Genomic DNA, 21,838 nt, shown 5'->3' with positions numbered 1-21,838 from the left:
ACAGAAGTGATATAATTAACGTTGCAAAATGCATATTTCAGAAAGTTAAAAGCTTGGTCCAGGTGAAAACACAGTCAGAATCCTGAAAAGCAAGCATTAGGAGTTCTTAGGACCATACGCCTGTTGTGTTTGTTATGTTTTGTTTACCGCTTTGTCAGCTACATGGTAAGCGTCAGCGATTATAAGTGGTCTTACGGTGTTCAGCTGGAACAGTATTTATTCTTTTTATTACTCTTCTTCGTGCGGCGGCGCGTTTCATGACGCACATCTACATAAGATACTGTTTAAAGATTGTCGATATTGTTTCCATCGGTCACTCTTACTATCCGCCGGCGGCAACAGGAGGTTGTCATCCCTCGCCAATCTTTTCATTTTAATATGGTGAACTTATCAAGGCATATGGACAACGACGCACTAGATGATCTGGACGATAAGCAAGAGGAGACAATTCTCGGCTTCAGTCCAGAATTCGATACGTTTCCAATTGTCCTAGCAGTTTTTATCGCGATGTTCAACTCACTTGTTCTGTTTCTCACTACAAGGGTTCGATCTCTTCGAACGGTAACGAACTTAATCCTTGGCAGCTTGGCGTTTTCAGACTTGCTTAGTGGTGTACTTGGAATACCTTTCTACTTGGCTTGCTCTGCAATTCAAGAGAGAGTGGTTTGCGGGATCACTCAGATGCTCACGAGGTTCTTCTCGATTTCGATTGTTCTGCACCTCTTTCTAGTTTCTGTCGATCGCCATGTCGCTGTTATCCACGCCATACGCTATAGCTCTTTGATTACGAAGCGAAGGATACTCTCCTTACTTCTCTCGGTGTGGTTAACCGCCGTCTTTGTCTCCCTGATTCAACTCTCATGGATAGGCCTCGACATGAATGTTAACGAAGGTATCGAGGAGAAAACCGCAAGAATAATAATCATATATGATATATTTTGTATCATCTTATTCTTCTTGGTACCACTTATAACAATGATCTTTTGCTACATCACAATATTTCTTGTTTTGAGAAAACAGCTGCGAGTAATCGAGCAAAACAACACGCCGTCTTTTAGGAAGAACGTACGACGATCCAGTGCGCGCTAAAGGCGCGCCGCAGTAATTTTCGTGATCATGATAAGCATTTATATTTTCTGCTGGCTTCCTTATTTTCTGCTTGGCCTGTTCCATCTGATTGGGAATGACTTTTTCACGTTACCAATCTCAGTTGAATACACGCTGTTCTACTATCCTAAATTTTTGAACTCTCTTTTAAACCCACTGCTTTACGTATTCTGCAAGCACGACTTCCGGCAGGCCTTTCGTGTAATCAGAAGAAAAACAAATAAGGGGTCATCGTTGAGTCTGCAAAAATCCTACGGAAAAGGATCTCAGCGGGGACAAAATAGGGAAGGTCATTATTTGGAACACTTACCATCAAATCGTGTCTAACTTCTTCAGCGAATTGTGTTGACATTGCCAACCAATAAATGAAAGTCATTTAAGAACTTTAACCCTGTTTAAAACGGGAAGTTTTTAATCCTGGTCCACCAAGAGTGGTCGGAGTCCATCCTTCCCTCCGTAAACCTCATGAAAATGTAAGCAATGATAGTGAAACGTACAAGGTACCGTGTACATAGTACGTTCAAAATATGTGACATAAGATGAGGACGCCTTGAATCCACCATCTTGTTTTTTTTTTTTTAATTATTATTATTACAAAACGTCAGGAAACCACCAAAATTGGTCCAACCTAAGCAAAGTCAATAAACCAGTGCTAACAACTCCTAAACATGTGAAGACAGCTGCATTAAAAGTTAAATTTTCTCAAAGGAAATAGATACAATTCCAAGTTTGGGAAATCGTGTCTGTGAAAATACGATTGCTGTACAGGAAGCACGCGGATCAGATTAGGCTGTAATTCTGCCGTATTCCAGCTAATTGACTTTAAGTTGATCTTTCTGACTTTATAACTCTATTTTCTGGTTATTGATGCACGAATCCTATTAAGGTTTTTTTTAAACAGCAATTTGTTTTAGTCCCTTTGTCAAACATGCATCCCACATACGTACTTTGTCGTTAATCATTTGCGGTCTTCCTTGTCAACGTAGAAGGGTCAACCGCCTGATGCGTGATGCATGACATTGAAATTTTGTATTATAGATCATATCAGACAGAGACTTTCAAATAAGGAGACAGTTGTGTCTACGTTTAAAATGAGTTTCATTTTATTTTAAGGAAATGTTTCCTAATTGCGGTTTCTCTTTGAAATCTTATAAAAAAAGTGTCTAAGATATCCTTGTACAATGTAAAAGAGAAGAAGTGAAAGAGGAAATAGATCTTTCACAGGTCCCAGTTTTAATCGCTTTTTTCTTTTGTATTGATATATAATTAATTTGCATTAACATTTTTTTTTTCTAATGTTTTATTGCTGATAATCATATTTTGTTGATTATCTTTTACAGTATGTAGTTAACAAACGTCTTCGATTCTGATTTTTTAAGAGCAGTAGATTTAAACCCAAGTTGTACTCCTTAAAATGGCCTTTGTGTTTCTTTGTAAACAGTGCATAAGCACAAAAATGTGAAAGTGAGTATAAAAACTTGACAATTGTAACACGAACGAATATAAGTGACTGTCAGTAGTGGCTTTACCCAATGAAAAATTGTTGTCAAATTTAAACGTGCTCAGAATACATGAGGCCGGAGTTATGGGAGACACGTGAATACGATTTAGGGAACAAGAGAGGTAGGTTTGAGATCAACACAAGCTTTTATTTATATTTTCTTTCTTCAATTATTTTAATTTTACTAAATGATTTGAAATATAAAAAAAAGTACTTCTCAGCACACAGCAGCTGATTCGTGATTAATAGTTACTACTCACGATGTTTTGAAAGCTCACAAATTGCACCCGCCTAAAGGCTCGTGAAAGCGTTCACTAAAGCACTCGTCCTGTGTAATCACGTACTCGAAGTTGGAGACTTCTATACTTATTGTGGCTAACCTATTATATTGTCAACTTTTCTCGGGCCCTTAGGGTCTAAGCATGGCTTATACGTAGGATCTATATAAAAAATCTTGTCTTATCTAATTCATTATTTTAATAGTGCTCGTTTCGACAGTAACTTCTGACTGTGCTTGAAAATAGCTATGATGACATTTGACTTGTGTTGATGGTTATCTCAATATCTTTGTGTGTTAATTATACAATCGCCCTTAGGAGGCGGGTGGTAATATTGTGGCAAGTGCATAATTATATAAGCAGACTCGGTACCAAACTTGATAACATGATTGTTACACCGTGAAACCACAATAATCAGTTTTTCAGAATGAAAAAAAAAAGCAATTTTTGCATACGATGGACATTTTCGGGTTAACAATTTCGGGCCTCCGTAATCACCTATAATTGTCATCGCCTTTGACATAATTATTCTAGGTCATATTTAAAATTATCAATAGGAAGAGAACAAATAATACAGAACTGGGCAACCGTTTTGTTGCACAACGTAGATAATATCATGTATTCCAATTTGGCCTGGATAGGGGTCCCGCGTGAAAGGGCTGAAAACCCGCCAGTGCTGATGTAGCTTCCTCTCTAAACAATGTAGTATATGTTATTTACTTATTTATCTATCACATATAATTGCTTTTTTCGAGATGGCAGTCCACCAAGACCGAAAAAAAAAAAAAAAAAAAAACAGTTGTATACAAACTCTTAAAACTGACAGCTGTTAGATGCTAAATTTTCATCAGTTTTTAGTTTTATTTATGCCTCCATTTCTCGCGAGGCTCATGCATACATTGTCCCTGCAGCGTGTTTGATGACGCACATCGACTGTCTTTCGTTTGAATGCTTTATTCGCCATTAATTTGTTTTCATAAGTAACTATCGCTATCAACAGCTCACTATCAGCCCAAATGTGAGCACGAATTTTTTTTAGTATGGATAACTCGACAAGTAATCTTCAAAACGACCTGCTGAAAGGTATGGACGATGAAGAACAGAATATCCTTGGCTTCAGCCCAGAATTTGATACGTTTCCGTTACTCCTTGCCATTTTCACCGCAGCGTTGAATTCCCTTATCTTGTTTCTCACTGTAAAAGTGAAGTCTCTTCGAACGGTAACGAACTTAATCCTAGGGAGCTTGGCGTTTTCAGACTTGCTCAGTGGTGTAATTGGAATACCTTTGTATTTGGCTTGCTCTGCAATTCAAAAGACCGCGGTTTGCGGCATCACCCAGATGCTGACGAGATTCTTCTCGATTTCTATTGTTCTTCACCTCCTTCTAGTTTCCGTCGATCGCCATGTCGCTGTTGTCCACGCCATTCGCTATCGCTCCTTGGTTACGAAGCGAAGGATACTCTCATTATTTCTCTCAGTGTGGTTAACCGCCATCTTTGTCGCCCTGATTCAACTCTCATGGCTTGGTCTCGATGTAAATGTTAACGAAGACAGCGACGAGAAAACCGCAAGAATAAACATCATATATGACATATTTTGCATCATCTCGTTCTTCTTGGTACCACTTATAACAATGATATTCTGCTACACTACAATATTTCTTGCTTTGAGACAACAGCTGCGAGCAATCAAGAAGAACAACGTGGGCCTGTGTGTTAAACTGGAACAGCGGCGTTCCCACTCTCGTGAAAGACGCGCGGCCATAATTTTCCTGAGTATGATCGTTGTTTATATAATTTGCTGGCTTCCTTATTTCCTTCTTGACCTGCAGCACCAGTTTGGGAATGATTTCTTCTCGTTACCTGTCTCCGTTGAATACGTAGTGTTTTATTATCCTAAGTTTTTGAACTCTGTTTTGGATCCTCTTCTTTACGTATATCGCAAGCACGACTTCCGGCAAGCCATCCGAGCAATGATAGGAAGATCTGGAGCTTCACGAAACGAAGGACCATCGTTAAGTCTTCGAAATACTTACGGAATTACGGAAAAATATTCGTCCAAGTCACGCATTAGTGACGGGAAAAGAGGAAAGCTCAAAATTCATGAAAGTTATCTAGCCGAGCCGCCTAAGGCATAATACAGACCTTTACGCCACACCTACTGAGGAAAAATAAATGACGGAGACCGTCGTGTTTTCGAATGGGAAATTCGAGAAAATTTGAAGTCAACAACTTATCATAAATAATCTAAGAATGATTTTTTTTTTTCAGAATTTTCAAGGGAAATTGAATAGCAAACTGTGGTAAATTGTGTTGTCTGCTTTCAAGAAACTAAACCACATCTTTGTCTGCATTTTAATGAACTGTGGTTTTGCTTCATTTGCTGACTACGTTGAAAGCATTTTCTTACTGTAATGAACAAATTTTGTGCTCTTACTTTGTTTATCATCACATACTATGAATTGACGTTTGCAAGGAACTTATCTATTCTGCGGCGATCAAGATTGGGTAGATTAATGAAGAACCCAACTCACCAATACGAAATTTATCTTTCACTCCATTTATATGGACTTATTAAATGCATGATATGGTGAGGTAAAACGCGACAGGGGAACAAATGATCAAGTTTCATCGCATAGAATTTGTTAGACTAAAGGTCTAATATAATGACTGCTGATCAGACTTTTGAATGGACTTCTGAAAGGATTTCTGAACAGACTTTTGAACAGATTTCTGAACGTATTTCTGAACAGACTTATGAACGAACATCTGAAAAAACTTAAAACTTATCTTTTTGGGTCAGCGCTGAATTACTCTTTCGTTCACTGACGCGCATATAAAATGTTTCCTAAGACGCAGGTGTTTCAGACCATATTGTCAGGCTTCATAAATCTTGACAATCGTCAAGGCGTATGTTTCTCCCTAAATGTTGGCCTTGTTATGGCGACTCTATCCTGATGGGTTTTTCTTATTTACTAAAAGGTCTGATATTAATCCAAGCGCCTCTTTGATCCTCCTTTCATTAACATGAAATATCACAAATGGGGAATAGTGACGTCTATCTAAAAGAAACATTACGTCTATAGTTCATAAGCAGTGTCAATTTAAGATAGTCAGCTGATTAATTAAACACGGCCTTAAAAGGAAAAGAAGGTTCCTGCGGTAGCTGTCCATCTGATGATGTTCTTGTCATTACTGGATTGCCAGACGGCAGTGTCTTAAGAGCTCAGTTTATTGCATTGTTATTGGCTTCAAGTTTTCGAATAAAGTAAAATATAAAGTAGTTAGACCTGAGACAATTCAATTTTAAAAGAAAATCTGTGTAAATTTTTTTAGGATTAAGTTAAGGTCAACACTGGGTCACACGAAAGAACCAGGAGTACTGCTACTGGATGAGTTGCTGCAGTTATGACAATACAGCGTAAACTGTCTTCAGCCCAACTGTCTCATAGCTCTCGGCGTTTATCTCCGGTTTCTGTAGCAAGAAGTGGCTAGGGGTATCTGTTACTCCTCTTGGATGAGGTGCTATTCTATCGCAGGTTTCTCTCCAGCATTAGCACGTCCGGTCTGAATTGAGTTAAGCAACGATAATGAGGCTAGCAGAGTATATAGAGAGAGTTAAAAATGCGACGCGCAGCAAAATTACATTTGAACTCTCTCCTCGGCGTTTGAAAATGAAACGAAACACGGTCTCTCGTTTCTGGTATATTACTTTCAGCGGCTAGCCTCATCTGGGCGAGATATTAAGGCTATATTTAACAAATTTAACAATTATTCTTCGAAGGCGAAGAGAACTGTGGTGAATATTTACTGAGATGAAGTAAAAGTAAATATTAACCATTATCATTCATGCATTTTTTCGTCCTGGCCGAGAGACCACCATGTGACCTGCAAATAACTGCCTACAAATAATGATCCGCTCATTCGTAATACCGACTAAATGTGTTTTTGCTGCAAATAATATTCTGCTCATGCGTAATTTTAACCACGTTCTTGTCAGAAAAATGACAGATCGCATCCCTGAGTTGTCAGAGAGTGTTTTAAATATGAATGCAAACGTGGTGATCGAATGATAAAACAATTATTGAACTCGGTTATCGCAAAATATCATGATTTGTCAGTGTTCCGCAACCAAGGGCGACGGTAGTCATTTTGAAAATTCCTTATACTTTAAAATTGATATCCGGTTCCTGGACTTGATTCGAGCTCGAGTGATGTCTTCCGATTAAATAAAAATTTAACGCAACACCTGTCCGCCATGTTTACTTGCCAAGATAGCAAAGGTTTATTCAACACTTGTGGAAAGGCGTAATATTCCAGCTGTTTCTCAACGTCATTTGACATTTCCATAGCAACCACAGTTTAACATCTAGAATAATCTTCCTTCCCGTTTTATTGAGTAGCATCGTAGTATTACTGCCGGTTTACAATCCATTATATTCTTGGATTTATTTTCGATAAATTTGCGTCATATCTGGACCTTCTGAGAAAATAGTACAATTCAAGATGGCGGACCCAAGATGGTGGTCATATCAGGCGTCAAAAAGGTTGATTCTTGCAGAGTAAGCTAATTAACTGTTACATGCAAAGTAATTTAACATATGTTTTACGACGAAACTGTGACCTAAGGGGCATCCACCCACAATTCCCCCCCCCTTTTTTTTATCAGGATGGGTTAATTATTTATTTGTTCGTTTGTTTTAGAGAATATTATGCGTAAATTTCCATTGCCTCTGCTTCACTGTCTTCACACATCTGTGAAAAAGTTACCTCCAGTTGTTTGAGTGAACGACGTAAAATAATGTGTATAGATTTACACTTGAATTGTGTGACATACTTAGCACTCGCTTAACTTATAATTCCCTGTGTAATCATGAAGCTGTAAACGGTAAAAACTCGGATGCACTTGAATATTCATAAAATTTTCGAGACAAAGTCAGAACAAAACAGCGTGAAAGACCGCATATTGAGTGAAATAAAGTAAAGCTGGATTTGTGTAGAATGTCAAAGACAGAATGTAGCTGGATTTATTGACAGAAAACGTTGGGTTTTTTTTTTTTTTTAATTCCTTTCGATGTTATACACTACTTTATGAGTAGTATGATGTGTTTCATTGGCTGTGTGTGTGCCCAGCTGCCTATTCAATATATGTTCATGCTCAACATGCGTAACTTATGGGTCAGCGGAAGGACAAAGACAAATACCTAGTTTTCCGAGGAAATCGAACTTTTTCAGACCCTTTGACTTCCAAAAATGTTTCCTACAGTACGTTTTAATGTCATTTGGTGAACATATGTCACTCATAATCGAATTATGATCATTTATCGGACTTTTAGCCAGCGGTGAAAGAAAACAAAAGAATACTGGGTGAGTAAATATCTTATAGACTTTTGTCTAGCGACCATGGTAAAGTCTGGCTTAAACCACCTTCTTCAACATTTAATGTATCAAGAACGTTGAATAAGCAAAATCACAGAAAGTTTCGTTCATAATACTCTCAGTTGCACGTTCGGAATTTGTTTCAAAGTGTGTTTTAAAATGTGTTTCATCCGCGATCTCGTGATGAATCGAAGTGTCTCGAATTTCATACCGCCGGCAAAATCTTACATCTTAAAGCGATATTTTCGCCTGTTTCCCTATATCAAACGTGTATCGCTAAATAATGTAGTTTTGCCTTATTCGGAACCAGATCTACTCATGACATTCTATCTAGAAGTCTAGTTATAGGAAGCCGTTGTCTTCTATGTATGTCCGACAACGACTACGTGACTTCGAGATAAACCCAGACACGCTTCGTTGCTGGGCCCTTGTTAAAATTCATAAACGCAACCTAGATATCATTAGATCAATTGAAAAAAGTGAGAGATAGGGGTTCCTTTCTTTAACGTCTGAAACTCCCTATATAATCATGGATTGATGGAGTTGGTGCTGAGTGACCGCAGAAAAACTACACATTTGACAATATTATGATAATTATATTTTTACTGGGTGTTACATAACGATGTCTACCCCGAAAGCAGAGCTGAAGTTCAGAAATTTCGAATTCGATTTCGACAGAGTAAATTATTCAAAAGTGAATTGCTACTTTGGTGGCGGATTTTGCCATTTAATATATGTCATTTGGTTAAGAATTTCATCATTCAAGAAATGTGATATTTTCGTACAATCATGTTAAGTACAGGCATCCACAGCCATCATCTTCTCGTGCACAAATGTATGCAAATCTAAAATGCGATTTCAAGTTTAACACTGTGGCCTAAAATTACTCGTATTTGAGCCATTGCATCGTAACTTGTGCCCATTTTCTTTAGAGTTTTTTCTCTCATTTTTCAATTGTGAATATTGTACAATTTGTTAAAGTTATTGGAAGCTGAGTTCCCATTTGCAATATGACGAATTTTACCCCGAAAGCATGAATAGTGAATTATGAAATGTAACATACTGCATGTATATACGTCTGTCTGTGTTCCTAGCTCGCCGGTAAAGTTTTCAGTATTACTTATCTTTTTTCTTATTATTATTATTTTGTTTATTTTTTCCATATTTTATTTTGTTTTCGTACCCGGAAGTTTGTGGACCAAATAATTATATGACCTGTCATGTTGTCACGCTGTGCTGTTTTCCGCACTGCATTGATTAAAGGCAACTTGGCCGTCGTTGTTTGGGTTGCTGATTTGTTCACGAGACAAAACAAAGTCCTGAAAGTTTGTTATTGTCCAAATTCTCACCAGATATATTATCAGGTCGACCTGGATACCGCTTCGAAGTGTCTTCACCGTCGTTTTAAAGCAATTGACCAGTTGTGAGGCTTGGAAAATAGTGCCAACAAAAGAATATATACTTGTCCGAACACAATGGCGACGTGTTCGCTCATGATGGCAAGAATGATGTCGCTTTAAGGTAAGTCGACATCTTTCATAATATGTCACGGATAAAATATGTACGAAAATACACAAAAGTTGAAGGATGGCAGTTCAAAACGATAACTAGCGGCAGACAGATGGATAAATAAGTGAGGCCGGGATACACACACATTATCTACTTTGGGAAACGAACGACAACTTTCAACTTTTAAATAAGGGCAAGTTCAGTTCAATGAGAGCGCATGAAAGCCGCATAAAGCGCAATAGAGTTGGATGTTTTAGTAGTCCAGCTGTTAAGGGACAAAATTGTTCGTTTTTTGATAAAAGCATCAAACTTGGCAGGGTTACTAAGCTCTATAAGACAAATATTTCCTGATATGGAGCCATGCCAAATTTTCTTCCAGAACCATGGAATGCGCATGTCAAAAATATGGCATACAAGGCCCTTACATGGAAACGAGGCTGATGCAAAATACCAATTTTTTTTTGCCTTCTGGGACTACTTTGCCTAGTGTCTTGCTTTCTTAATACAACGACAAATTAACCATTGCCTATGAGTCTTAAATTATGTCACGTGATAGTCACGTGACCATTATGTTCAACTACAAGCAAAGCAATACGCACTGATGAAATCATTACCATTGTTAGAACTACGAAAGAAATCATTCAAACTCAGAATTAAAAACAAACTACTAAGTGTTCTCGAAGATGAAGATTCCTTCATTGAGGTTTGCAGGATCATTTGTAAATTAAAATGCCAGTAGCAATAGTAAAAAAATACAACCAACAATCAAACAAACAAACAAAAAAAAATCTTATCTATTAAATCACATTCTTTTCCCAGTTTTTCTTTTTATTTTGTTCACTTTTTTTCTAACTTTCTATTTTTCTCTATTTATCATGGTAATAATAATAGTAATAAAAGTAATAATTATAATAGATCCTTTGTAACTATTGATAGACTGGCCCGCCTAGACTAGCATAGCTATCCGCGGGCCAGTGCAACTGTAAAATCGTTTTATTAAGAAATAAAATGATGAGGAATGATGACGATTTTTTACATACCAATTTTATTATTTGCAATGTAGATTCTAATATCTAGACTAGGAAATTCAAACCTTGAATGTATGTTTTGTATGTGCCAAAAACGTAATATCAAAACTATGCATCAAATCGAGACTGAGATACAGAGTCAATTTATATAGGTTTGATTGACATGATTTTCTTGAGTTACTTGCTTACTGTGATTGAGACACCTTTTCTATTTCGCGTTTGAAACTTTTAAATATGCCGGAGTAGATCAGGTATGTCACAACACTAGCTGAACTTTTTGGTCTGAAGGAAACGTTTTGAAAAACAGCTTTTATTGGCTGTAACGTTCCGAAGCCTGCTTTTAAAAACACTAGCTGAATGAAGGTTCTTTTAGTTGTAATTTCCACCACAACTGCACAAACCGGTACAGTCAAGATTAGCCTTCAAGCATATGTTAATTTTTTAAGAGAACAGGAATTTCCAATCACTTTGCTGTAGTATCTTTCAAAGGAAATGCAGAAAAAATGTAAATAGCATTAAAATGTAAAATACATCAATCCTGTCAATTTAGATAATGCAGCCTATGAATTTGTTTAGGTTGCTTTTAAAGTACGTTCTAAACTTAAATGAGAACCAAGGAAACTTGTAATACGACCTACTGGTTGGTATATTTTATGTCTGTGAGAAATGTTATTCAGTTTGTAATCTTTAATCTTTAATCATTATTTATATACGGTAAGAATAACATGTCTAAGATCCTAAACCTAAAATTCTAATCCTAATATCATATTAACTTACAACAACATTATGCTTATAAACCTGATTTCCGTGATTACAGGGTAGCCTGTTCCAAAGGGTTGCGCCGCTGTAACTAAAACTATTTTTCATGTAGTTAGTTCTCGGAGAGGGAACAACAAGTTTGTTAACCGAGTCCCTCAGAGCATAATTTGATTCATTTCGTGTTACAAATTTAGAAGTGAGATACTCGGGAACCAGACCGTTTAAAGATTTGAAAACCATTAGAACTTTCTGAATTTGACATTGAAATTGCAAGTCTTTCCAGCTGAGTTTGTGAAACAAGGGATCGACATCAGCGTCATAGCCCGATGAAGTTATTACTCGTGCAGCATGGTTTTGTAGTTTTTGTAGCCTGTTAGATAATGTTTTGCCACAATTACCCCAGACTAGGCTGCAGTAATCAAAGTGAGGTTGAGGTAGTGATGTTGCATTGCAGAGTAGGGTAGATTGAGGCACAAATGACTCAAGGTGATTCCTTAGTATTGCATTACGCATCCCTAAGTCATGAGCCCGTGCGCGTGCAAAACGTAAGAGATTTCCCTCAAACTAAGCTCGATAGCGAAATAAATGCTCCTTTTCTCTTAAACGAGCATGGTGACCCCCGATCTTTCTTCGGGTATTTGCTAAGAACAGTCTAATAAAGAACATATTTAAGGAAGAAAAAAAGTTTCATAGTAGAACATGATTTTTTTTATAAAATAGCTCCATACTGGGTGTATTTTGGCCAAGGCGCGGACTTCAAGCTAACCACGGAACCGTCCGAAAAAGTGCAATATTCCCACAACCAGGCAATCAAAAACGGCTTAAATAAAGCAATACTGCTTATGTGAATGAAAGAAGCTTTACTTTCAGCATAAAATTTTGTGTCTTTCAAGCAACCAAGACTTATTTCTGGAATGATACCGGTTTCGCCCCATGGCGAGTTCGCGCCCACTATAAAATTTCTATTTCGAGTTCGCCCCAAACTTTTGTGTTCGTGTTTACGTAGTTGTCATTGAGTTATTAAAAGTTTTCGAAGAATCATTTCAATCTATGTATGTTTATGTCATCTCGCCATCAGGGAGTCTCGCCACCAACGAACTCCCGGTCGCCACCGAGCGAAGTCAACTCGCGCCAAGCGAAGTCACCTCGCCACCAAGCGAGTTTCCTCGCCACCAGTAATCTAATAAGGCAGTGGGTAAAAGAACGAGGAATAATCTCTATATGCGACTCGATCTGGTTGGGGGTGAACTCGATCAAGTTAAGTCGATGTAGGGGCGAACTCGGTGGGGGCGAACTCACCATGGGGCGAAACCGGCAGCTACCTAAGGTGATTCGAATTTTTAACGCGCAACCAGTAAAAACACCCCATTTTAAGAGCCTGCTGACGCGTTAACAAGCACGGTGACCCCTTTTTTATTGCATTTTTTTAATGTTGATATCATGAATGTTAATTATCCCAAGTTGCAAAAAAAGTTTGATAGTAGAACAATTTCAAGGGAATTACCTTAACTAAATTTATGGCTCCAATTGCAGAAGCGATCTTTTTACACAGTTGATGTGGGAATGCCACGTCAGATTTTCATTGACATTTACTCCAAGTGATTTCGCAGAGAAAACTTGTTCAATCGAAACATTATTATCGGAGAGTTCGAGTGTATTAGACACAAGCTATTTGCTTAGTTTTTCAAGGTCGTCAGATAGACTAGACTCAATCGGATGCAAATCAGAACCAGCGTAATTAATGTGGGTGTCATCAGCATACATTCTAGGTATGCTAAATGATAGACAGTTAGGAAAATCGTTAATATAAATTAGAAATAAAAGAGGACCAAGGATCGTTCCCTGTCGCACGCCACATTTCAGAGAGTGACAGCCATTAACGGAGCACCATTGTGTGCGCTTAGTCAAATACGATTTAAACCAATCAAGAGTTTTTTCTTGAATTCCGCACCGAAATTAGTTATATCCCGTTAAGCCAGACTTAAGCAAATCACCTCAATAGCCAACATAGATCCATCCTTTGTCTCGGCCTCGATTTGATGCAAAGCCCCAATATGACATTGTGCATGCCGAAACACAGGTTTCTAAGTTTGAATATCTTATTACTCTATATTGTAATGTTCAAAATAATTACTTCTTTTTATTTGAGAAGAAAAACGAGAAAGAAGAGGAGAAAAAAAATATATTAATCGTATTAATGCAATATTCGGTATTATTTGATTGTTTATTGAAAATGATGGCCACGTGACTAATCACGTGACAAATTTTTCGACTCCCAGATACTTTGTAAGTTGCTGTTATATTAAAAAGCAAGAAATCTAGGCAAAGTACTCCGGAAAAGGCCTAGAAATAAACATTTCAACTCAGCCTCGCTCCCATGCAGGGGCCTAATATGTCATTTTTTGACATGCGCGTAGCGTGCTTCTAGGTAGAAATTTGGGATGGCTCCATATCAGAAAATGTTTACCTTATAGAGGTTAGTCATCCTGGGAAGTTTCATGCTTTTATCACAAAATGAACAATTCTGGTTATTTTTGGCTCTCAACAGCAGGACTATAGTAAGTAAGAAGAATTTAAATCCTCTTCGACTTCGACCTTCGGATTCGACCTTCGTTTCAGGTGTAGTTTAATCAGTAACTCCTTAGAGCGGTTTTCAATCGAGTGTCGAAAGTAATTAGACAATTACTTTGGTTTTGGTTTTGGTTTTACTACGGTTTGAGATTGGCTGAGTAGTCCAACTGGTAAGTAATTGGTTTGGTTTTGGTTTTACGACACTCAATTGAAAACCGCTCTAATCATTATCTCTAAAAGATTGCCAGTAAGGCTGACTTAGTAACACAAGACATTTAACCTCCCGAGTAGACGGTCTTTGAGCCTGCCGAAGAAAACCCATAGTAACACTGAACAATCTCGATTTGCTGTATATGCGAAAGTGAAGCCTACATGCATATCTCACGCGTAGCTTCGACAAACAAATGTCTTAAATGGAACTTATCTCGGCGATGATTGAAAGGTCCTCTTAGTTTCAATTTTGGAATTTTCTCTCTGTTTTTTTTTTTTTTTTTTTTTTTCTTTTCGTTGCTGCTTGTCAGACCGTGGTGAAGCAAGGAAATCTGCATCGAGAACCAGAAATGGCGTGTCAGAGGTAATTACCATTCAGACAGTTCATTATAGACTGTGTCTTCTTTGCATTAAATTAATCAGTCTGGTAACTTCATCGATATTGTGCTTTAACGCACTTTACATAAATTTATTCATGTCATCCTTAACTCTTAGGTCGTGTTCTATTGGGCCAAAAGTAATTTCGTAAAAAGACGCTTCAGACAGCACAGGAAGTCGAACAAACATCACACATGAGTCGATTAACGTTTCATTTAACCTTATTGGGATATTCAGACCGAGATGTAATTTAGATATGCAATTTCAGAGCTTTATTCATAACCCTCATAGATTCTGTTCGTTTCATATACTTTTATTAGCCACGAACACATAGAGTGGTCTGCCTGTGTCTGTGTTCTCAATAGCATATCCTTCCAACCGTTCTCGGTTGAAACGGGGTAACTCCTGGGAATAGTCTTTTACGATAGCTACAATCACGCGACATGATCACGCGAATACGTTTTCAACCGTTTCAAGACCTTTCAACCTGTTATGAGGCCGGATGAAAAAGATGATCAGCCAAAACAACCGAGAACGGTTTTTCCCCCAAAAGAACACGAAGAAAACCCAACCAACCAGAAGCGGTTGATCCCAATAGAACACGACTTTACGTACATTGTCATTATCACCGATCGATTGTGGCACAGGACACATGACCAGAACGCACCCGGTGCATGCGTTTCTTTGTTACGATGTAGCTAGGCTATTGTTATTAGCTCGTGGCTCCTCAAGTGGAGTCAAGAGGTACTACGTACGCCTATGATCGATTTTGATCATAGACAAATTATTGATTGGCTCTAACTAAACCACAATCTTCTTGGTATATTTAACGCATATTATAAAACGTGTTAATGTATCCAGATTTCGTCTTTGATATTTTACAGTGTAACTGTTTGCTAAATATTGAATTAATCTGTTTTTAGACAACGGCTATTTTAAATAAGATTTCTGATAGGACAAACACTGTGCACGCATTAGTACATAGAACTACTGTAACATTGCATTGATCGTTTATTTTTATGCTATCGCCTGTTGTTTCATCTCGAGGCGCGAAAAATCGGGATGTTGCCTCAACGAAGAGGTCACAAAAAACATGATAATGAGGACCAAGTCAGTTACGATGATAATCAAACAGCGGGAATCGTTCCTTAGATCATCCTCCAGAAATTGGTTATCCAAGTGAACATGTGAAATATTATGCATTATTTCATACTTACTGAGATTTTCGGATAGAATCGACCGCATGAAAAACTCAGTCATACGAAAATTTTTTCCGATCCAATCACAATCGTGAAACGTCTTTCTCACACGGGGGAAAAGCGTTTCATCCAATCAGAAATCAGCTGTCAAAGTGAATCAGTCAGTTCGCAACGCGTTCACGTTGCTGTTGGCTCCTCTTCAATCCTCATTCACAGAAGCTTGTAGAGTTTCCACAAGTTTACACTAGTTTTCTCGCAAATTAGCTATAAACCACAGATACTGGCGGAAAGCTCGAACAGGTTTATCGCTTTAGATAAAACCATTTAAAATTGCATCCAGGAACACCAGCACAAAAACACTCGGGCAAAAACCCGACGAGACGTTAAGGTCAGCTTGTTTAGCGAGTTCCTCAGAAGGAAGAGGCCAGAAAAGTTTTAAAGAAGGCAAATATCCCCTAAGCATTATCGACGACAAAGAGCAAGAAAAATTCTGGACGCTCGAAGCAAACGACTTAAAAAAAGGCAAGGCAAACGAAGCAAATCAAACGCAGCTAAAGCGTTGACCGATGACGGAGTAAACACTCTGTACGAAAAATATTTACACTATAGGCTTTTGAAGAAGCGACCAAGTCGGAATAAAAACATTACTTGACATTTGTTCTGCCGAATGAAAAAGCAATTAAATTTTATTAGAATGCTGAGCGTGAAAATCTCAGTAAGTATAAAATAAACAAATTAAAGCTTGGAAACTGCTTTAATGCACGGTATTTCCGAACTCGTTGGTTTTGCATCAGAAAACTCGCTCGTTCGTTTTCTGATACGTCAACAACTCGTGCGTAAATGCCGTACGCGCGCACTTTCCATGAAGTAATCTATACTTTCCAATATATGATATTGCCTAACCTTACGGGTACCTGTATATAACGAACTCTCAAAGTGATTACCTCCCAGTTGGATTGGTAGCCCAGTTGAAAGAGAAGTGCACCGGTATCGCAGATTTCTTTCTATTTTTTTTTTCCAATTTTCAATTAGTCAATTCTGGATCGGAAACGTCTTTTAGTTGAATTCCTTTACTACATTGAAGCCTCTCTTTTAAATGTTAATGTGTTTCAAAAAGAAAATGCATTGAATATATGTATCAAAACATTTTGTCCTAATTAGAAGCTTTTTTTACAGTTCCGCCTCCTTTGATACAGGGCTTGCAGACCTACCTTTCACGATATCGCCGGTTTGTAAAAGAATTGTCGTATCTATCGCAACTGTTTTTGTTCAATTTGAAATATACCTTGCTTGTTTGTCTGTTATTGGTGTTTTCTTGTTGCTGTACCATTCTGTATGAATTAATATTTACCGTGGAAGACCCTACAATACCATGCATCACCTCATTATACCACTTCTCGTGTTCACTTTTATACGAGCACCACCTGTTAGTCTACTCAGGCCATAGCCCGGCTTGATTTCCTCGTTGAATTTATCACAGCGCCATAATCATGGCAACGATTCGATTTAGCAACCTTCACCAAGCACTCACCCCATCAACATAAGGTAAGGACACGCTATCCATAACATTTGACATGTCTCTTTTTGTGCATTTATTTTGGTGAATGAAACCTCTTCATATCATGTACAAGATGAAGGTTTTTACAGTGTTGAAACACAAAATACTATCTTTTGTTATTATGAAGATCGCTCATTATAGTCACCCCCCAAAAAGATGTATGAAATAATGCCAGGTCATGGACATGATTCGAGTGTCAGTACATCATGGTAACACAACCCACTTCTGTTTTTGTTATAGGCTACGAAAGAAAACTTCAGCCAGAATCAGTCCATAACTTGTTTTCAACTTGTTTATTCACAGGCTCTGCTTAGCTCGGTTCTTGTGTCAGCTGACCCTGTGGAAACCCCGCTGAAAAATGCTGAACAGTTCATGTTGATCAAGGACTATCGTACATCTGCCATGCTATATACTGTGGCACTACGGTACCTCGAAGCTGATTCTTCCCCTGGATTGGTCGCCGCTATTCTATGCAAGCGAGCTGAATGTTTACTTCGCTTGGTTAGTATCTTTCTTCCTGGTTAAAGAACTTGAAACATGTTTGAGTTGACACTAAGTTAGTTTACTTTTGTGACCACAGCAATACACTTCACTTTCAGAGTTACGTACAGCACGTTTTACGAGATTGCAGAGATGGTGAGTATAGAACTGAAGATGAATAAAGCTTTTACTTTAATGTAAAACGTAAACAACGATTTTTACGTATACCACACAGCAGTCACAGATCAGGGGCGGAAAGAGGAGGATAGGAGAGTAGGTTTCCTGACGATCTGAACATGTTCACTGAGGAAACAGCAGTAGTGAGATGACATTTTTAGTCTTGTCTTTAAGAAGTGTAATACGGATTCCGGTTTCGGCAGACTTTTGTTGTTGTTGTAAGTTGATATTGCAACAGTTGTAATTTACTGCGGCGCAGACGCAAGTATTCATGACACTTGGTTGCATTTCTTTGGCATAATCCGATCAGTATCAGTGATCCAAGATAACTTGGATCATTAAAAAAGTGAGAAATCCAAACTGGTAGCAGGCTGGCCCGTTAGTTAGTTACAAAACGTGGAGGAGTTGAATTCGGGACAATGAATGCACCGGGCCTTCCAGACCATAATTTTATCCCTCTAACCACCAGTTGTTGTTTTCGTACGATGTTTACGAACAATTCGTTCTCTTGCTTGAAGCTAAGAGCAAAATCCCCCTTACCATTAGTTCTGGTTGCTGTATAGTAATATATTTGCTTACAATTCTTTCTGATGTTTTTAGCTAAGAGCAAACTGGGGAGTGACAACGAACACATAGCATTTCTATCTTCACAAGCTCTAGAGCTACAGGGAGAAGTACAGAAGGCTTTTATGCACGCCGTCATATACAAGTCTCTTGATCCTCGGGTATTTATCGAAAACGCAACATTTTATGTAAAATAACTACGTTGCGTCACAAACGTAAAACAAGACTTCGCATTGAGTAGGCTGAGGAAGTTCTTATGTGATAAAAGGAAACGGAGATGGTTACAATGTGGTGGGTTTGTTCATGACCATGTGTGCTCGTAGGTATTTGTTCGAATCGTATCCCACTTTTGGCAGGTCCCTCTTAACATTAGGAAAAATCCTGGTGTTTTATTATCAGTTAAGTTTCTCCAAATCAAAGGTGACCGCAATATACGCTATAAAGACTATAAATGAAATGGCAAACTCCTTAACTGTACACCTCCAAGTGATAGCGCACGTTTTAGGAGGAGAGGGGTAAGGCCATTCAATTTTTACGGCTGTCTTACTTAGCAACCTTTTGCATTCACTGCAGCTTGCCAGTGCGCGCTACTCTATCACAATTTCTTCAATCCATCCTTCTTAATAGTACAAGTTTTATTTTATAGATATCAAGAGACAAGGATATTATGAGAAGGTTAAGAATGAAAGTGAAGTGGTTGTGTGGCCAGGTATCTATCTTAATTGTACTGTCAGCCCATGATTTCATTGAAGCCCGCGTAAGATTATTTCATTACTTTGTAAAGCGTTCAAATAACTCTGAATTTGGGTAGTGTCCTGATTAACAAGTTATTTAGACAATTCCGTAACTGTAATCGTTCGAATGCTAATGGCTTTCTCAGTGGCCTCGCCCAATTTTGGCAGTCCTCGGAATGTTCCTTTCATCCGATTCATTTCCAAGCACTTTTTTGTACAAAGGGTGCATTTTTTTATTTTTAACAGAGATGTGCATTTTAGTAATTCATTCAACTTTAAGTCTATTTTCAAAAATCAAAGGTACGCAAGATTTGAATTTCTTAAAAACATTTCATTGTCAGACTCGATCAGCTCTGAGATGTTAGATTGCTTTCTGAGGTGCTTTTCCCAAAATGCTGATTCACATTCTTCATTAATTTTCTCTTATTCTTTGTTACCAAAATTATTTCTATGTATATTGTTATATCATACATGTATTTGTTGTTTCTCGTGTTTTCTCTACGTCTTGGGATGCCTTTGAAATTCCTTACTGTTTTTTTTTTTTTTTTTTCTTTCAGGCCTAATTAAAATGTTAATCCAAACAGTGTTTCTTTTGACCTTATTTTTAGGGATATCATCAAGTTCACAGCACTCTTGACGTCCTGATGACACAAGGCGAGCTGTCGCTCTCAGACTCTAAGACAAAGGTGGCCTTAGCCTTTTTCACAGAAGTTGTGAATCTTTTTCCAGAATTTCCGGATGCTCACGAATATCGAGCGAAATGCTTCTCCATTTTGGTAAGAATATAGCTATGTTGGCCAGCTGTTATGAAGAGAAGTTTGTGAGCGAATACTTAATCCTTGATTTCGGTAGTATGGATCTCTGGTCGATGGTAGCGCTTCTGTTATCGTTTTCGAACTCTTGATAATTTCTTTTTCTGCCGAGAGCTTAAAGAGTTATTTTGCCTTGTTACCTCTCTTGTTGGTCACACCCCTATAGTCTGTTGATGTGACCGCGTTCTTTACAAGTGCGGAACATATTCGCGAATTAGCTCCTTATTAGAACACCTTGGGAAGACTGTTGATGAGTGAATGGAAATATATGTTTTGCACTCATGGCTCATTTATATTCCACAGGGTGAGTTTCTTCAAGCTGAGCAGGACTGCAATAGAGGTATATTATTATTATTATTATTATTATTATTATTATTATTATTATTATTATTATTTTTTTTTTTTTTTTTTTTTTTTTTTTTTGTGACAATACCATTGACTACATTCATTTCCTTCCAGATCGTGTAACCTGTCGTATTTGTTATAAACTTTGCTTTCGAATTAATAATCACAGGTCAGTTTTGCAAATTCTACTGAAAAAGCCTTGGCCTCCTACACTTCAATATACATATATCATTTTATGAAAAATGCAACTTGCGGCTTTTTTCATGCTCACTCAGATGACAGTATGGACATGAGCGAAACAGTTCCTGTTGGCTCGGGTGTCGCTTTAAAGTTAACGTAGTCCGCGAGCAGGCTCACGTTGGAGCACAAGCGCGCCTCCTTACTGCCGGATCGTTTTGCTCTTCACTACTCGCGCGCGTGACTCAAAGATGAGCCTGCTCGCAGGCTAAAGGTAACGTTACACCTCGTTTTACAACGTTTCACAGCGATAAAAGGCAAAAATTCAGCACCACTTTCAGTTTCTTTCAGTTTCCGTCGCCTCGAAATTTATTGAGAGTTTGAAGCAAAAATGAGCAAGAGTTATTTCGAAAACAGTTGAGACGTGTATATAAGTGACAGTACAAGTGTTGGCGGAAATGCGCCTGCGCAGTGCGTTTGACCGCTGTAGAACGTCAGTAACTGAGAATTGGCGGCTCAGCCTGCGAGCAGGCTCTTTGCGATTAAAGAAATAAGGAAAGGAAAAAGCGAAGAAGAGCCTTAACCTTTATTTAAACACACAACACCTACGTGTGTACTGGTAGGAAATATAAAATAATAAATATTATCAATTCGTAAACGCCAAGCAAATACTAACTAGTAGTTAGTATTTAGAGAGGCTAAAAAAATTATCATTGATATTTACAATAGTATATACAGGCGCTATTTTAAAAATCTTGAACTAACACTATATACAAAATTTAAAACTTTAAAAAGCACGCTTTAAGGCATATGAACTTTAAGAGTTCGCTTAAAAGATAAAATGTCTTTCGATTCTCTAACCATTAGAGGCAACGCATTCCAAAGTTTACTGACTAAAGATATAAAAGATCGATGCATGCACTCCAAATTGAATGGAGGAAGTTCAAGCCTTGTGCTGAACCCACGTAAATCGTATGTACCACCATAAAATTAAAAAAAAATTAATAATATAGGGTGCTCCACTGTCGTACAAGCACTTGTGCAACATAACTTGTGATTGAAATTGCCTACG

At 37.9% G+C, this 21,838-nt stretch overlaps 2 protein-coding genes and 1 pseudogene across 4 annotated transcripts in view; all 3 read left to right on the top strand.

The window, feature by feature from the left end:
- Positions 1 to 378: 378 nt before the first annotated feature.
- LOC145490876 (histamine H2 receptor-like) lies at positions 379 to 1,434 on the top strand (annotated as a pseudogene).
- A 2,475-nt stretch (positions 1,435 to 3,909) lies between these two features.
- On the top strand, positions 3,910 to 7,547 carry LOC145490873 (histamine H2 receptor-like). The gene has a single exon (XM_081469994.1). It carries the CDS (start codon positions 3,927 to 3,929, stop codon positions 5,022 to 5,024), a length of 1,098 nt encoding a protein of 365 aa, XP_081326120.1. The 5' UTR covers positions 3,910 to 3,926; the 3' UTR covers positions 5,025 to 7,547.
- Positions 7,548 to 8,051: 504 nt separating this feature from the next.
- LOC145490858 (3'-5' exoribonuclease HELZ2-like) overlaps positions 8,052 to 21,838 on the top strand; it is a 47,036-nt gene continuing 33,249 nt past the window's right edge. For all 3 annotated transcript variants that reach the window (XR_014049735.1, XM_081469968.1, XM_081469967.1), the window contains exons 1-10: positions 8,052 to 8,253; positions 9,618 to 9,786; positions 14,654 to 14,706; positions 17,096 to 17,147; positions 17,781 to 17,978; positions 18,077 to 18,113; positions 18,735 to 18,859; positions 19,345 to 19,407; positions 20,041 to 20,208; positions 20,548 to 20,584. Coding sequence is in view for 2 of the 3 variants with exons in the window: in XM_081469968.1 (XP_081326094.1) it covers positions 14,693 to 14,706; positions 17,096 to 17,147; positions 17,781 to 17,978; positions 18,077 to 18,113; positions 18,735 to 18,859; positions 19,345 to 19,407; positions 20,041 to 20,208; positions 20,548 to 20,584 (694 nt within the window). In the remaining variant the exon portion in view is untranslated. The remainder of the gene's footprint in view (positions 8,254 to 9,617; positions 9,787 to 14,653; positions 14,707 to 17,095; positions 17,148 to 17,780; positions 17,979 to 18,076; positions 18,114 to 18,734; positions 18,860 to 19,344; positions 19,408 to 20,040; positions 20,209 to 20,547; positions 20,585 to 21,838) is intronic.

The sequence above is a fragment of the Orbicella franksi genome, chromosome 6 (assembly GCF_964199315.1).
Source record: "Orbicella franksi chromosome 6, jaOrbFran1.1, whole genome shotgun sequence".
NCBI lineage: Eukaryota > Metazoa > Cnidaria > Anthozoa > Scleractinia > Merulinidae > Orbicella > Orbicella franksi.
This window is presented reverse-complemented; position numbering and strand designations above follow the sequence as displayed.